Source organism: Haliotis rubra, unplaced genomic scaffold, assembly GCF_003918875.1.
Source record: "Haliotis rubra isolate DU_JTF1 unplaced genomic scaffold, ASM391887v1 Scf49, whole genome shotgun sequence".
Lineage (NCBI taxonomy): Eukaryota > Metazoa > Mollusca > Gastropoda > Lepetellida > Haliotidae > Haliotis > Haliotis rubra.
In genome coordinates, this window is record NW_025767179.1 from 1,829,909 (window position 1) to 1,847,459 (window position 17,551).

General features: G+C 40.1%; 1 protein-coding gene across 1 annotated transcript; it reads left to right on the top strand.

Moving 5' to 3' along the window:
- Positions 1-4,540: 4,540 nt before the first annotated feature.
- LOC124291296 (solute carrier organic anion transporter family member 2A1-like) lies at positions 4,541-15,392 on the top strand. The gene is made up of 10 exons (XM_046728270.1): positions 4,541-5,216; positions 6,405-6,491; positions 8,375-8,554; positions 9,123-9,287; positions 9,973-10,144; positions 10,775-10,904; positions 11,442-11,491; positions 13,639-13,703; positions 14,423-14,503; positions 15,385-15,392. Exons 1-10 carry the CDS (start codon positions 4,541-4,543, stop codon positions 15,390-15,392), a joined length of 1,614 nt encoding a protein of 537 aa, XP_046584226.1.
- Positions 15,393-17,551: the final 2,159 nt, after the last annotated feature.

A 17,551-nucleotide genomic window follows, 5' to 3' on the forward strand; every position in this document is an offset into this window, starting at 1 on the left:
CTCTTTCTAAGGCCAAATTGTGCAGTTATTGCGGGGGTAAATTCAGTGACAGCGCCGCATGGCTATTGCACCAGGCTACAAAGCACCTGTGAATACAATTGAACATATTCATTGTTACGTAAAGGAAATACACATCTCGAAAAAAAGTAGCAACACCGATGGATTTTAACCCCCATATAGCTATTTACAGTCACATCATAATTATGTTTGTTTGAATGGTTAATTGTACCCTTCTGCTGCCACATACACTGATCTTAGATGCACACGTGAAACGGCGAAAGATGAGCATCACATGCAATCCGTGTGTCCATCATTAAGCAGATAAAAACTTTCAGTAAACTGTTCTTACATTTCGAATCAATTCATTTCGTTGTTAATAAGCACATGTTGGGCCTAGTTGCCTGACAACTAGTCAGGGAGAGATGTTGGTTCATCCATCGACTATCAACCTATTGGCCAGAAATTGGCCGTAAGCGTTCATGTCGACTCCAACGGAGGGTAGAACCTTTCTGAGAATCACAAGACATCAGCCGTTCATTTCAAGTGGTTTATACGATGTGGCTTTCACATCGTCGTTTGACCATCGTCCATTATAGGGGTAACGCTGTTTTTTCAGGACATTATCCTTTGCAGAAGCCCCAGAACTTCAATTAACTGTCCGACGTAGGAGGGCAGTTGAAAGACCGTGGACTTCTGCAAATGACAATGCCCTGAAAATGAGCGTTACCCCTGTTATATAAAAAATGGATGGAGTTTGCAACGGGTTGTTGACCCAACCCTGTTATGTCATGGAACAAGATTTATGACATCATTATGGAGTGTGACATTTGACCTTGGCCTACGCCATTTATGGCCGTCATAACGTCAGTTTTCTGCGTTCTTATTAGGTCCAAAGATGTAGTTTATTGTGTAATTACTGACATTCGCACCAGAAAGCAAGCTGGTATTACGTGCATAGTGGAAAACAGGATTTGGAGCCAGAAAGTCAGGTAAACTCGACATAATGTCGAACGTACCGTACCATAAGTCATGTCAACATGTTCAACACATATATTTGGATGTTGTTCTAAACCGTTGGCCGGCATCTTGGGTGACCAAACACCCAGAAGGATTTCACTTTATGCTCTTTTCTGTGTGTTGTTAAATCCCGAGATGTAGTGCTTCAGAGACTCCTCTGATCTGTGCTTGTTTATGTTACATATTTTCTTTGTTGCAATTGTTATTCCACACGCCAGATTTCTCGAAACACTTCAGTGGAGATTAAAAAGGGCATAACAATCCGGATGGAGTTTGGACGAGTAGGAAAGATACATGCTGACTGGATCCTTGGGAGTCCAGAGAGAGCACTGGATCATTAAGTGTTGCAAAATACTTCAGAGAGATACTCCAGTACAAACAAGAACAGGCACTCAATCAAGAATGTAAGACAACAACTCAGCGTCTGATACAGTCAATATTGACACTGTACACGTAATTATATGATTTCCTGAGGGTTGTCTGACATAATCTTGAAAATGTTTGCTCCTGTTAACGTCATACGACGACACAAAATACGTCACTTTTTTACATCTATGATTCTCTGAATGAAACTGCAGCGTTTCTTTCTTCTTGCGTTAGATTTGTCATTTAATTATTCCTTGAGGGCCAATATGTCCCAAAAGTAAGTTAAATTGAGGTTTGGATAAGTTCCTTGCTATTGTTAATGGTAACATATCGATGCTATAAAATATATGGGGTTTTGTGATACATTTTGTTCAATGCGTATAGACGCACTGAACGGCCCAATTACTTAACATTCGTCTCAGAAAAGCATATTATTCATATCAATGTTCCCACAAGGCACATGATACATACATCAATGTCCACATACGGCACACGATTCACTTCAATGTTGAGACAAGATTCATCATCCATATCCATGCTCTTACAAGGCACAACATATCAATATATTAAAATTACCACAAAGCACATTGTACATCTTCTCTGCTCTAAAATTCCACCACAACATTTTGAGTTTCAACCATAAGGCATACCACACATATTAATGTGTAGCTCATGGAACATACATAGCTAAGTCTCCCTCTAATAAACAGTTATATTGTGAACGGCACAAAAACATATTGTGCAACACCTCGCACACTAAAGATATAAATGTGTACCGCACCATGCAATAACACATAGATATGAGGCATTCTCAAAATTCATGTAGGCATGTAGGAAAAAACTGTAAATTTTGTTTGCTTAGTTTTACCTTTAAATGTTGTTGATTACGTTTATAGTATTCTGAATATACAAAACATAAATAATGCCAGCTTAATAACATTTCATTTGTCCTGTTTTACCCTTTTCTCCATAATTTTATTACTGTAACGTGTAGCATACACTAAGAGAAATAGGATACCATAAAAAGAGTATTGATTTTGACTTAAGTTTGTCGGGTACAAACATATAACATCAACTAGTTTTTCAACTGTCAGTTCCCAACACATTATAGCACTTTTGAGTGGTTCGACCAGAGCCTAGCGCTCTATAAATATTTGTAATATAAATAGATAAAAACTTTTGAGAATGACTCATATAAACATTAGGCACTTAGATCAATCATGTCTAATCCAATTAGACATTTGTATAGCGGTATATCTCCAGATTCCGTCATCGTATGCGCTCAGTCGTATGCTCTTTAGAAGAGAAGAATGGTTTTAAGAGAAAGCTGTTGATATTCTCAGAATTTGTTCTTGTACTTTCTGACAATGCTTTTAAGAGGACAGTCCTTGCCCCAGTGAATGGTCTGTCCCGTATGTTGTGGTATAGAAGATGTAGCAGGCAAGCGTTGTTGACTAGCTGATCTAAGTGTCCTTTCAGACTTGGGAAGACTGACTAGTTCTTGGAGACAGACTGCAGAAAGTACATTAACGGACATGTAAACAAACACTAGATGTTTCCATACAACTCTCTCTTAGCCAGGTAATGTGCACATAAATATCTGTGTATTATGAGACTGACAGTCACACACAGTGACCTTCTGCAGGTAACGCGACTAGAGTAGACTGTTGCAGTATTCCAGACGTGATGTAACACTTGACTAAAGGTGTATCCATATATCTCCTTATCCGTCTTATGGTCTGAAACTCATAGTATGCATCATTGGAAATGTCGCCGTTAAAGTGGTTCGAGCAATGGTTTCTGCCTGATCGAGACTGTTTCCAATTTGAACTCCAGTGACCTTGAATTCGATTTCGTCAGTTTCGTCTACAAGCACAACACGTGATACATAATACATGTAAGACTATTACATATTATACATACTATTTATAAACGTTTAGCACAAGTTACATAAGACACATAATTGAGTGAGCAAGTGAATTTGTTTGAACGATTTCACAGGATTCTGGCGTTCACGAGGGATGCAACTCTGCCACTCTTAGTACATATAGACGTGGACGTTTACAGAACATTTGTATACTGATGGTTGTGATAATTACTTCTCTTACCATCACTGTTCCTTTCAGAGCGCACAAATGTAATGTATCTCACAGCTTTTGGTTTCCTTTCATTCATTATATTGGTCCAGTATGGCACAAATTAGTTAGCAGCTTTAACTCCAATAACAAAGCGTCTGTCGAACAAATGAGATATGTTTTCCCTGATAAGTTCACAGCCAGCATAGGTGTGTTGTTGATGACACCGCCGTCCTTGAGCCCACCAAACACACAATGACGATCCTCTACTCAGCCAATCAACTGTTCCCAGTGCGTTGATGGTGACACTGGACGTGTTCATGCACCCAATTCACAGATAGATCTGAACCTGTCACGCAAACTATAAATAACTTCGTCTCGTTGTTTTCGTTTCCACACTGAGTATGTGAAGCCATTCGTCAGGTTTTGACCCCCGAACTCGGTTAAGAGACAAAGGTACGTTTTGCTATTCATATCGGATTTCAGGTGACGATGAGTACTTGTTAACACTCTATCGATGTCTACGCCATCCCTATGTCAGTAATTGAGTTGATTTTAAAACTTAAAACATTATCATAAATTGAACATAAAATTCTAAACGTATATTCAATAAAGTGCTGCCAACGACGATTTGTGATGTGTTGAGAGGCAACACTATATTCGAAGTAAATGATTGGGCTAAAGAAAGCAAATTATACTCTTAAAAATTCACACTTCATTACATTTCAAATGACAACCAACATGGTGACACACCATGTCCACGTCACCTGTTGACAGATACCTATTACCGTGTTGTGTGTAATATTGCCTGTGCTACCCACACCTATTACATCACCACTGAATAACCATTTCTAGCTATTACCAACGAATGTTACCTTCTTTTGACTTTTTCACCCTTCACACATGTTTACCACTGTATGTGTACACCTGGTGAAAAAAATACAATTGACAGTTTTGACATCGTTAATGTCTAACTATAGGTTATGACATATTAGGGTAAAGATGTTAGAATAGTTGCTTGTCTTCCCTCACTATTTCGTACGACGTCTACGACACCTACCTCTTTCATCTTCCAGAAGATGATGACATTGCAAGCGACCCAGACCAAGACGATGGATGATGCCAAACCAGCTGATGACAAGGATGTATTTCATTCACATTGTGGAGTTGGGTCATGCCGTCCTCAAGCTCTACAATGTTTCAAAAATGTCTTATCATTTTCCGTTTTCTTCGGCCTTTCAGCCATGATCACACAGTCGTTGACTGTTTACATTGTCTCACAAGTCACAGCCCTGGAAAAGCAGTTCGATCTGAACAGTACAACAACTGGTATTCTCCTTGGCTGCAATGACATAGGTTTCGTCTGTTCCATTGTTTTCATTAGTCATTTTGGAAGCTACCGATCTATTCCTAGAATCATCTCTCTTTCTACCATCCTGTTTGGCATCTCAGGTATTTTAGCAGGTCTGTGCTACTTCTTTGATCCCTATCAGTTACCCAAGCTTTCAAAGGAGAATCTTAGGAATTCATCATTGGACCAGAGTTTCGTGGCCCCTTTGTGTGACCCGGGCAACACGACGTCAGATGGGTGTGGTGAGGAGGGTGCAGCCAGTGATTCTGGTAGTCCACAATGGATAGTCTGGGTTTTGGGTATCAGTATGGCTCTTCAAGGTATCGGAAAATCACCCCGGGCGTCTCTGTCAGCCACTTACATAGACAACAACAACCCCATCAAGACCAAAACCGGACTGTACTTCGGTAAGAACAAAACTGGAAAAATCATAAGAAATCTCTGTTAAAATATAATATATTGATCGGATCCGACAATATCATGAGTATATATGTTTATGAACCACTATCAAGTCGTGGCGGTAACAGATGATGTTATCCTGCGCCTTGTGGTGGCATCTGTCGTAAAGACATGCAAAGCCATGTCAATTATTAATTTGTCCGTTATAAAATCGTTCTACAGCTTTGCTGAGACCTTGAACATCATAACCGTGATCAGACACTTTTAAGCACGAGTTAAGAAACCCAAGCCTGGAGCTGCATGAATACTGCTCTACATACGGTTTCCGGTTTCTGGAAAGTTGAAGTCATTCACGAAACTGATTTTTAATGAACATGTTGGTGTAATATCATTGCTGAAGGACAATTATTACCTGAAGCTTAGACTATACTCAGCACCCTTTTGGTATTGTGGTATGTAGTTAACTTCAATGCCTTCAATTAAATAGTATACCGTGCAATCGTTTCTACATTTTTTATAATTCGTTGTCTGTATATATGATACATATTGCATCACTATGCTATGCGTTGGGTAATATTATAACGCTCTGGTGTGCATGGTGTGGATCTGGCTTATAATACGCACACATTCGATGGCTATTTATGAGTGGCATTGTTTGGCAAGGCGCTCAAATTCAAGATTTCCCCTGGTTTGGACCACATGTGTGTTGTCTTTCCACTGGTCCGTGTGAAATCCTTACACTGATGTTTGTGTTTCCCTCATGATGATACACCCGTGAACATCAGGGTTGGAACTGGTCCTCAGCAACCCATGCTTGTCGTAAGAGGCGATCCGGTGGTCAGGCTCGCTGACCTGGTTGACACATGTCATCGTATCGCAATTGCCCGGATCGATGCTCATGCTGTTGATCACTGGTGCGGCGTTAAACAACAAACAAATAAAAGATGATACTTCTGTTGTCCGTGCATTGTTGGTTATGTCATTCTTACATTAAGGTTTATGCCTTCTTTACATCTATGTTTGTGTTACGCTTCTATTGCTGCTTGTGGTATTCTTACAGTACTGTATGTAATGCTCTTTAATTGCTCTTTGTGGTATTTCTACCTTCCTGCTGGTGTTTTTTCTTGCACCAGATGCTTCTGCCATCCTCATAGTGGTCCTTGTGTTAACCCTGCCTTGCTGCTGTTATTGTGCAGGTATCTGTTCGACGATGTCGCTGTTTGGACCTGCAATATCAGTGATAATAGGAGGCGTGTTTAGGACCATCCCAGTTGATCTGCAAGGTCAGTTTGCGACACTAGCATCTGCTTTATACGTGAATATATTATTTCAATCATTCTTCAAACGTGAATACATTCTTAAATCATTTTTCATACGTGAATCCATATTGTCAATCAGAACCGAGTCAGAGACAGAAGCAATTTCTTATACTGTTACCCATGATATAAACCCATGTGCAGCTAAATTAACCTGTTAAGTATTTGAATTTCTCTAATTTGACACATTATTTCAATAATCTGTAATGTGTTACAAGGAAAAGACATATGATAGTTTTTGTTAGAAATATATATTAAACCAAGGAGGCATGCCTCACCTTGAGGTCTCAGTCCTACCACCTGCCACACCAGGATCTGAAGATTTTTTATTGTTTCCATGACCGAAATTATGCTTAAGCACTGTATTCAGTACACTGTACAATAAAAACAAACAAACTACTGTTATATACCCTCCAACGGTCTCCGGGGTCCTACAGATAACGTGGAAACGCATAGGAGGGAAGTTTGTTTTGTGGCATTTTTTTGTCGATTTCTCTATACATGTGTTTCTGTACCATTGTGCACTTCGGTAACATATATCATGTTTGATATATAGAGAATCTCACCCAAGTGTCTTCTGATATCAATTATATCAACACGAGTTGATAAAGTTACAAATATCCGAGGCTTGCCGAGGATATTTTACTTTATCAACGAGTGTTGATATATTGATATCAGAAGACACGAGGTAATTCTATTATCATCAAAATCACTCTTCATTAATTTTCAATGAAAATGTACATCTCTGAACATGGTACTGCCATTACACTTGCAGTGCAGCGATGTCATAGCATTGTGACGTCATCAAGTACATGACGTCATAGCATTGTCAGGGCATTGTACAAAATCTACTGTCAAAACGATATCTCCTAGGAGATATCGTTTGATCTCACACAAGCGATATCTCCTGTGGAACACAGTTTGGGATGATAAAAGTATATCTACATATACGTGTCTTTTCTCAACGTTACATACTGGTAGTTGCCTCAGGATATCTTTATTATCAACATATACCGTTTACTATGAAGAAGCAAAGTCGTGGGTGGCTAAACGTTCATCATTTGACTGTATGCACACGGAATCCTAGATTTTCAATAATTATTGTATTCTTATTGTATGCTCTAATAGATAATGTATTTTGTACAAAGACGTGGTTTGTTCATGACATGAGACCGTCATATACCAAAATATACACGGGTACTCTGTAATCTTCAACGAATTCACGTGCTTCTATCCAGTACATAACAAAAATGTAGGATCATATTTAATAATTACTGTTGAGGTTTTACTTGAGCGTATTCGGGAGGAGGCTCACTAATTAAACAAAGGACTCGCTGCATTTGTCCAACCCGCACAATAACACAAGACTTGAGCGAAGAATGTGACAGAGCAATGTATGACTGGCTGCTATTCGTGTTTATCCTTTCCCACCTACAACAGATAATCTTTTTTTTTAGATATTAGACAAGAGATGTCTGCTCTGTAGTACTTCCACCGGTGAAGATCCGGGTTAGAATATTGATCTTCAGTAACTCATACTTGTCGTAAGAGGCGACTAACGGGATCGGGTGGTCAGGCTCACTGACTTGGTTGACACATGTCATCGGTTCCCAACTGCGTAGATCGATTCTCATGCTGTTGATCACTGGAATGTCTGGACCAGACTCGATTGTTTACAGACCGACGCCATATAGCTGGAATATTGCTGAGTGCGGCGTAAAACTAAACTCACTCACTCACTCACTCACTCTATAGTACTTCACTCTTGACAAAGGCATCCGAATCTACACCCTTAAAATATCCTCTCTTTCTTTTTAACCATTGTAACCTCAGTCATTCTGTCTCCCCAGACACGGTGCTAACACCAGTACATCCAGAATGGATAGGAGCATGGTGGCTTGGATTTCTCCTGTTCGGCTGTTTGGGTGTCATCGTTGGAATACCTTTATTGTTCTTCCCGAAACAAATTCTTCCAACTGAGGAAACACAATCACCCAAAGAGGACGCTCCCATTAAGGAGAACATAATAGGTTCAAGTTTACTTAAATATAAAATCATGTCTGCAGTGCTCGGACAGACTAAAGCAATATATTTCACATAGTGTTACTAATCATACAGCCTGAACCTGGGTGATATTTGTACACTTGAATAGTCTAATCATTTGATGATACGGCAACTAATGCCGGCCATTTTCCGATTCTTCCCTTTGCTATAACTGTGCCCGAGGTTAACATTGCAAGTTCAATAGATCCCCATCAAGCTATGCATTTCAAAGGAACTGGTGGTCAGTGAATGTGTTGATAGCACGTTACTGGATTATCTGGTCTGCTCGCATCACCGCGTTGTCTGTTCTGGGCCGTCAAATAGCTGGAATAATGCTGCATGCAATGTAAGACATTAATAATAGACATTATGGCAATAATGAGCGAACTAAATTCATATGATTCCCGGGAAACGCTTTTCAGTAGCAACTAATATGTATTTTGAAACATTGTACTTGCAATTGACTTGTCCATCCAACGAGAGTTATGACGTTATTGGCCGGGGATTACTTGCCAGCTTATTACAAGGTTTTCTATTACATGGCGTTGAATTTAGAGTTGCCCCGGTCAGTGTTCCGTGTGTTGAGGAGTCCTGTCTACAGTCTGACGCTGACTGGCCTCCTCGTCATGCTCTTTATGTTGGCCGGAGGTCAGGCCTTCACATCCAAGTACGTCGAGAAGCAGTTCATGGCCCCCGCATCCACAACAAATATCATCCTAGGTGGGTAATATCATCAGTAAACATATGACTAGTCTAGTTATATCTCTGAATCCTTTCCTAATCGGTTGTTCTTCCTACGTCAGCTGTAAATTGAATTTACCCATTGCAGGTGTTTCAAACTTCATTTTAGGCATCCTCAAAGGGGGTATCGTAAAATTATTGTCCTCCTGAGAGGGTACATAGTCCCAAAACTTTCAAAGTAAATTTAAACTTATCAATTTGTTAAACGTAGTATTATTGTTATTTTAAAATATGGCTAAATGTTTCCACAATCACCAGCGGCTGAAGGGATGGCGTAAATCCAACTAGAGCCCATGCGCTCACTCATGTTAGGCAACATTGCTATTTCCACTGCAGCTGTGATTCGCGAGGTACCATATCCTGATCCGTATCCGTGAAGCGTAATTTTTCTAAAAAGTGACCAAGCTGGTCCATTTCACACACATTTAACACATACGTACCGTAAAAATAGTAGGAAAGTCTAGAGCGAGGCCGCTTACAAGCACGACCTGTGTTGCATGGGTACGAACTCACTGCGTTATTTTCACCAAATACATCAATATAGATTCCTCTAGATGTTGACCACGATCACCGAACTTGTACAAATTACTGACCATCCTCTCGCTACTGCGAAAAATGTATGAAAGTCCGAGAGCTCGGCTTACTCGCACGACTTGTGTTGCAGGGATAGAGAATCTCATCAGCCTTTCAGTTGGGACCTTCACTGGGGGACTTCTGACAAGTCGTCTAAAACTCACACGAGCTGGCTGTCTCAAGCTTATCATCAGCACCCTAACTGTAACAATATTGATCGGCTGTGATACGCCCAAAATCCATGGTTTCCATGACAACGAGGGGTAAACATATTAAAAATAATAAAGAATTTGAACAATTCAAATCAATGTTTTCTACAAAATATTAATACAGCAAATTGATGCAGGTCAAAGCAGTGCAAGGCGTTGCACCAGATAGACATGGTAGCCTGTCGTTGTTTCTTAATTCAACGGCAACTTTTTTTATTGAATTTCAAAATTCAGATCATTTAGCAATAGTCCTTAAATTGTACTCATAATGTCGATCGATTTGCTTCGAAAATGTTTTTATATAGTATAGATGAACAGAGATAAAGCTGACCTGTTTCCACGACGGCACACATTTCCACAACGGAAGGGAGATTATAAATAGTTGTATATGGTTTCATGTTGCCATGAATTCAAGGCGGAAGTGAGATGGGAAAACAGAACAAATACAGACACAATAAGCGTCTCAGACCTACACCACTTAAGGCTTCAAGCTAGCATGCTGTGATACGGTTGAAAAACTGTTCAAAGCGGCATTAAACCTACCTCACCCACTCATTTTCACCAAAGTGGTGAACGTCAAAGGCCCACACAACTTTAGGATATCCCCCAGCACCAGTTGTGATCAATGTGAAATTTAACCCAACTCATATACTATGTGCACTCGGTTATGTGGTATATTTTCAGAATCATCACATTTGACGACGGCATCAGATCGTGTTCGTGCGACAGCACCAGTTACTTTCCTGTTTGTGGGGACGACGGGATGACGTACTTCTCCCCTTGTTTCGCTGGCTGTACAAACCAAACTCTATCGGTACGGGACCAGCCACTGTGCTGAATATTGATGTCGCTAAATAACTTACTCAGTATTAACACGCGTTAACGGCAAATGAGGTTTAAGTTCCCGTATAGGTATATTTCACTTACATATTATGGCGCGTATGTTGCTGTTTGGTTTATAGCGTTATTCACACTGAGATAACATGTTGATGTTGGACCCAACTCAGAACAATGGCGGCCAGCACGTGTTCATACCGTTCATCCGGAGCGCCAGACAGGATAACAACAAGTGGCATATCTTTATGTCTTCTCGTTTGTGTGGCCATCATAATCTGTGCCCATAATGTTTAAAGAATTTGCAAACTGGCTCATCCATTTATGAGAATGGCATGATATATCGTAAAGCATTGCCTGGATAAAGAGATGTATTTTAGTGGTGTACACTCAAAAGTCAAACGGACACCTAAATGCATATTTGAAGGTTACTGGCTCTTGATTATCATAAACGTAAGTTTTCTGATGGAAGCTGGCCTTCAGAGTGACTCATATTGTTAACGTGTGTTTTCCCCAGATGTATGGAGGTTGTAGCAAGGTGACGAGCGGCCAGACAACGGCAGGGATGTGTGTGTCAGCGACTGTCCCTACTTCTACTACTACATTGCCGTCGACATGATCCAAAATCTGATCGGGTTCTTGCCAGTCACGTCAGTGTATCTGATCCTCATTAGGTACGTGACAAAAACAAGTCATTACATGAATCTCATTATGTCCATCATACATACAAAACATGAAACGTCTAATGACATGGACGTGGAAAACGTAGCATGGCAAGACTCTCTACTCACATAAGTTACGTCAAACAGGCGAAACATCATGTGACTCCCATCAGGTAGATCATATCCTCCAAACACGATACGACACTCATCAGAAACGTCAGACTTACAAAACAGGACATGCCACTCATTCGTTAATAGGACTTCATCACTGGAATACTTTACAGAGAGATGTTTCCCCATCCACAACCAGGTGTTCATCAAAGACAATGCCATTAAGAAAGTGGCATGTAACACATGTTATATTTGGGATTACACTTTCTCAGTAAAGTACAGATTCTTGTACTTTGCTGTGTTGAGTCCCTACACCCTCAGAACCCTCAGAGTCAGGCACCAAATCACCAGCACACAAAGTCAGACCTCTAACACAATGAGTCACCGCGTCTTCGACAAAAAATGGAAGTCGGATAACTGGTAGTCAGTATCATGGGCTTTGTGTACCCCTGTGATAAATGTAAATTGGGATGGCTCCCACGGCCGAAAACTATGAATACACAATGGCATATAGTAACTCATGCTGTATTTGGGATTACAAAGCCCGTGGACTAGACTACCAGCTGTACAGTACTAGAATCTGTAATGGGGAATTCTGAAAAGTACTAGAATCTGTACTTCACTGAGAAAGTGCAAATATAGCATGTGCTACAGGTTTTCATAACTTTCTCTGACAGCGGCCAATCCTCAACATTGATATCTTTCCGTAAATGATATACTCAATGGGTCATGCCAGGTGCCCAGTTTCACTAAATTTTAACAGGCCTGCATTCGTCAAAACGGTAGGCATGGTCGTCGCTGCATATTTCATGGGTGATTGATGTGGTGCCGGATTTTCTGTCTCCTCTGTGGACAGTGTTTCCCAATGGTGTTTCAGTAGTACCTGTATCATTCTACAATTGTACAGTGAAATGTTCTTCGACCTTGGGGTATATAGGTGAGCACATTTTAAGTTGTTGTTGCACCATATGTGAGATGCATAGCACGTAACATCTTGACATGGCAGTGCTTCGGGAGAACTGTATTTGTAACTTCTGTACACGGTCCTGCTTCGGGAGAACTTTATATGTTACTTCTCCACAAGATACTGCTTCAAGAGAACTTTATATGTAATTTCATCAGCACAAGATACTGCTTCGGGAGAACTTTATTTGTAACTTCTGTACTATATTTGTAACCTCTCCACAAGGTACTGCTTTGGGAAAACTGTATTTGTAACTTCCGTACAAGGTACTGCTTCGGGAGAACTTTATATGTTACTTCTCCACAAAGATACTGCTTCAAGAGAACTTTATATGTAACAACAGCACAAGATACTGCTTCGGGAGAACTTTATTTGTAACTTCTGTACTATATTTGTAACCTCTCCACAAGGTACTGCTTTGGGGAAACTGTATTTGTATTTCCGTACAAGGTACTGCTTCGGGAGATCTTTATATGTTATTTCTCCACAAGATACTGCTTCAAGAGAACTATATATGTAACATCAGCACAAGATACTGCTTCGGGAGAACTTTATTTGTAACTTCTGTACTATATTTGTAACCTCTCCACAAGATACTGCTTTGGGAAAACTGTATTTGTAAATTCTCCACAAGGTACTTGCTTCGGAGTGATGTAACATCATACATCTTCGGTAACTTTATTTGCATCTCTACAAGGTAACCTCTCCACAGAGCTTTGGGAAAACTGTATTTGTATCTTCGAGTTAAGGTACTTTCGGGTGAACGTTTCACAAGGTACTGCGAGTGAGTGAGTGGGTTAATAGTAAACGTCACACAAGATATTTTACAACGGGTGTTCTGCTGAGTCTGCTGATCACATAACATTCAACAAAATGGTATGTTCTACACCCTGGCTTCTTTATGAATACCTTTTATGCTGCTTGTGGCACGTATATCACACGTGAATTTTTGAGCGTTGAATGTTGTATTTTTCCAGGAGCGTAGAGAGCAAGGACAAGGCAATGGCGCTTGCGTTGTATGGGTTTTTGGCATCCCTGCTAGGTAGGTAATTAAAAAAACAGATACCCCACTTATTGTGCGTGTGATCATTACCGTATATTTACCACGCAAAGTATCGACAATTCTACATTCAAATTCATACAGGGTATATTCCTGTGTAGCCTGGTGGTTATATAAGCCTTCGCCCGTCACACCGAAGACTCGCGTTACAGTCACCACATGGGTACAGTGTGTGAAGCTCATTTCTGGTCTCCTCCATGATATTGTTGGAATATTACAAAAGCAGCGTAAGATCATAGTCACTCACTCATGTGTATCGAACACACACAGGCTGCATTCTCATTTGCTTTCAATTTATAAGAAGCTGTCGGTATTGTAGGGTCTCAACATACGGCAAGGACGCTGGGATTCCGAAGATTTCATGGGAGCGTTAACAAATTTTGATCGTTTGGTATCTCAGTGCGTATCCCCTGCTGTGTCATCGTGCTACGAGGGAAGCGTTGCTAATGTTCTTCTTACAATCACTGGTTTCTGTGTTATTGCTGATTAACATTGCATTAAAACATACATGCAATCGCATTTACTGTTTTATGATGTTATCGCATTTATGTGTTTTATGATGTTAAAGGCAGTTTAATCATAGTACGTCGTATTGTTAACTCATATGGTTTGACCATAGTATTGTTGACACATTTACGCAAACGGGCGGCTTCCAAATCGCTGATGACATGTTTAAAACTGTTTCTTGCATTCTGTTCAAGCATTCCTTCCTGCTCCCATCGTGTATGGCTACATCATCGACAGCGCATGCCTAATTTGGCAAAGGTCATGCGGAGTAAGAGGTGCGTGCGGGCAGTATGACCTGGAATCTCTGCGAGTCAGACTGAAAGCCACGGATTGCGCGTTGAGGGTTATTGGCTTGGTCTTCTTTAATTATCGCCTTCGTTGTTCTCAAGTTACAAGGTGGTGATAAACCAACTGATGAAACCCTTGAACTGACAGGGAAAAGGGACAAGAAGAGTAATTTGTCAGTCTAATGAACTAAACACGTCGTCAAACTGTCTAAATCTGGAGTAAAGCATTTATTAGATTACGCGGCTACAGCTTCCAGAGGGTATTCAAAGTCATCAACGTTGTATCCAACTCACCTGCACACGGAACTCTGAAAATGAACTTACGTGCGCGTATAGTTTGACCATTCAGCTACCCTTTGTCATTATTAAAAACTAAAATCTCCATAGAACAACATCACTGTCGCATTTACTGATATTTACGAAATCGCTTTACCGATAACTTGAAATGCAAAAGGGTTCTTAATATTGAGCTCTTTAATTTTGATTTTCTTGTGAAAGTACATATATGGTCATAGTATTTCATTGCAGTTTTTCAATATATGTTTATGTTGAAAGTAGAAGTTTTACAAACTGGTAAAGCCACCTATACGTGAAGCCCACGTTATCATTTGTTCACACTTTTTTTACTGGGTTTCGCAGGGTATGTTTTGAATAGAAAGTTATATCAGGTCTATGTGGCATGGTTCTTATCAAATCAGTGAGTGCTGTTTACTGCCGCTTTTACAGTGGGTTCCTATTGTAAATATCCTCCATTGCATTGTATTCGCTGTTCTCTTTCTTACAATCATATAAATAAACATAGTATTAAAATATTTTATTGATTGTGATTGTCAGAACCAACTTATTACATTCTGTAAACTGTTCTTCAGCTCTGTGAATGACGAGTACACTGTAGAACATTTTATACTTCACTTGGACAGAAGAAGTGTATCAGCCAGTTCGTCATCGTTAAAAGCAATAGACGCCAAGACAGTGAGGTCTAAAAGGAGTAGAAGAATTACATCATATACACTTCAAATACCAGTCTGTATTCATTCAGTGCAGAGAGTGAGTTAGTTTTACGTGGTTTGAAACATCACAGGGTGCTTGGTTAATTTGGTTGGAGGTAGCGCAGATGCTAGTTGTTAACCACTTTTGTTTAAAGCCATGAGGTTGATGCTTGCAAATTAAACCTGGAAACAATCGTTCAGAAAATGGGATTCGAACCAACGACAAAAGATCATACCGGTGTTCTTCTGTGTGGTAAAAGTGGCACTGATAATGGTTTTCCCGTGTCAGCATCATAGGCTGACGGGGACAAGATTCTACACTTGTAATTCTAAGTAATGATCGCAGATTTGGTAAAACTAGAAGAACCTTCATTCCAGCCGAGTCTCTTTTAAACCGACTGGAAAGTAAGAACATTGGAACACGTGACTAATTATTGTATAAGTTATAACACTTGGAGACATAACGCATATGACAAATGTCTGAATCTGTGTCTTTCCACCACCATGCACAGTGTCATGCAATTGTATGTAAACTGTCGGTACACTCTTGGACTGGTGTAGGTCATAAATCGTCCAGTCCGCGTCAAGCATTGTGTCATTAATTGTATGTAAAATACTGTCGGTACACTCTTGTTTAATGACTGGTGGAACATAAACGTCCAGTTCAGCGTCTGATACAGTCAGTATTGACACTGCACTCGTGATTATGTGATTTCTTGAGGATGTATTGATGCTTGATAACGTCATACAACGACACAAAACAAGTAAACTTTTACCATGTATCATTCTCTGAATAAAACAGCAGCGGTTCGCTCTACTTGCGTTAGACTTGTCATTTATTTATTCCTTGAGGGTCAATTTATCCCAGCAGTAAGTTCAGTTGAGGTTTGGTTAAGTTCCGTTGCTATGGTTAATGGTAGCATATTGATACTGTGAAATATATGGAGTTTTTCGATATATTTTCTTTAATGTGTATAGTTACAGACGCACTGAACAGCCCAATTACTTAACACTCGTCTCAGTAAAGCATATTATCAATATCCCAATACTAATTATGACCACTGTTTCACGAAACTGCCAAAGTTTGTGACTGTACTATAGGCCATGAGGCCGATATTACGAATAAACTTCTGTCTGTCTGTCTGTCTGTCATTATTAATATCAATGTTCCCTCAAGACACATGATACATACATCACACGGCGCATGGTTCTCTTTAATGTTGAGACAAGATTCATCACCCATACCTATGCTCAAACAAGGCACAACATATCAATATATTATATTACCACAAAGCACATTGTACATCTTCTCTTCGCTAAAATTCCACCACAACATTTTAAGTTTCAACCATAAGGCGTACCACACTCATTACTGTGTAGCCCATGGAGCATACATTACTAAGTCTCTCTAACACAATGGAACGTGTATCTCTCAGAAAGCGACGTGTATGACCGGTTTGAACAGTAATAAACAGTTATGTGGTGAACGGCACAAATACATATAGTGCCACACCTGCTAATCGTGTACCACATCATACAAAACCAAATGCAAAATTTTGTCTTATAATGTGGTGTTTTATTATGATTGCACCGTTTTGGTAACAGGTTTTTCCATTAAAATTGACAGTTATTTCCAACATCAGTGTATTACCAACAAAGCATATCAACCAAACGTACCTAAAAAGACAGACGTGGTTAAAAGTGAAAAGTGAAAATGAAAATGCACGTGCATGTCGTGACAACCCTACCAATGAAAGCGAGTCCCAAACTCGGTTGAAATCATTCTTGTGTTGACACAATCGCCATACTTGTGTTGACACGACGCCATACCACGACGTACCAGAGATCAGAGGAACCAAGCCTTGGGCCAATTGCAAAGTTGGCCAGATTGCACGGAGGGTAGCCAATCATTAGTGCCGATACAGTGCGTCGACCTTTGTTCGAAACACAATTCTGCTGTCACAGACCATATCCTGGTCCTGTGCTAACCGCCCGTTACCGCCCAAACCGACTGCATTGGGCAACTCTGCATCACAATTGGCGTTAT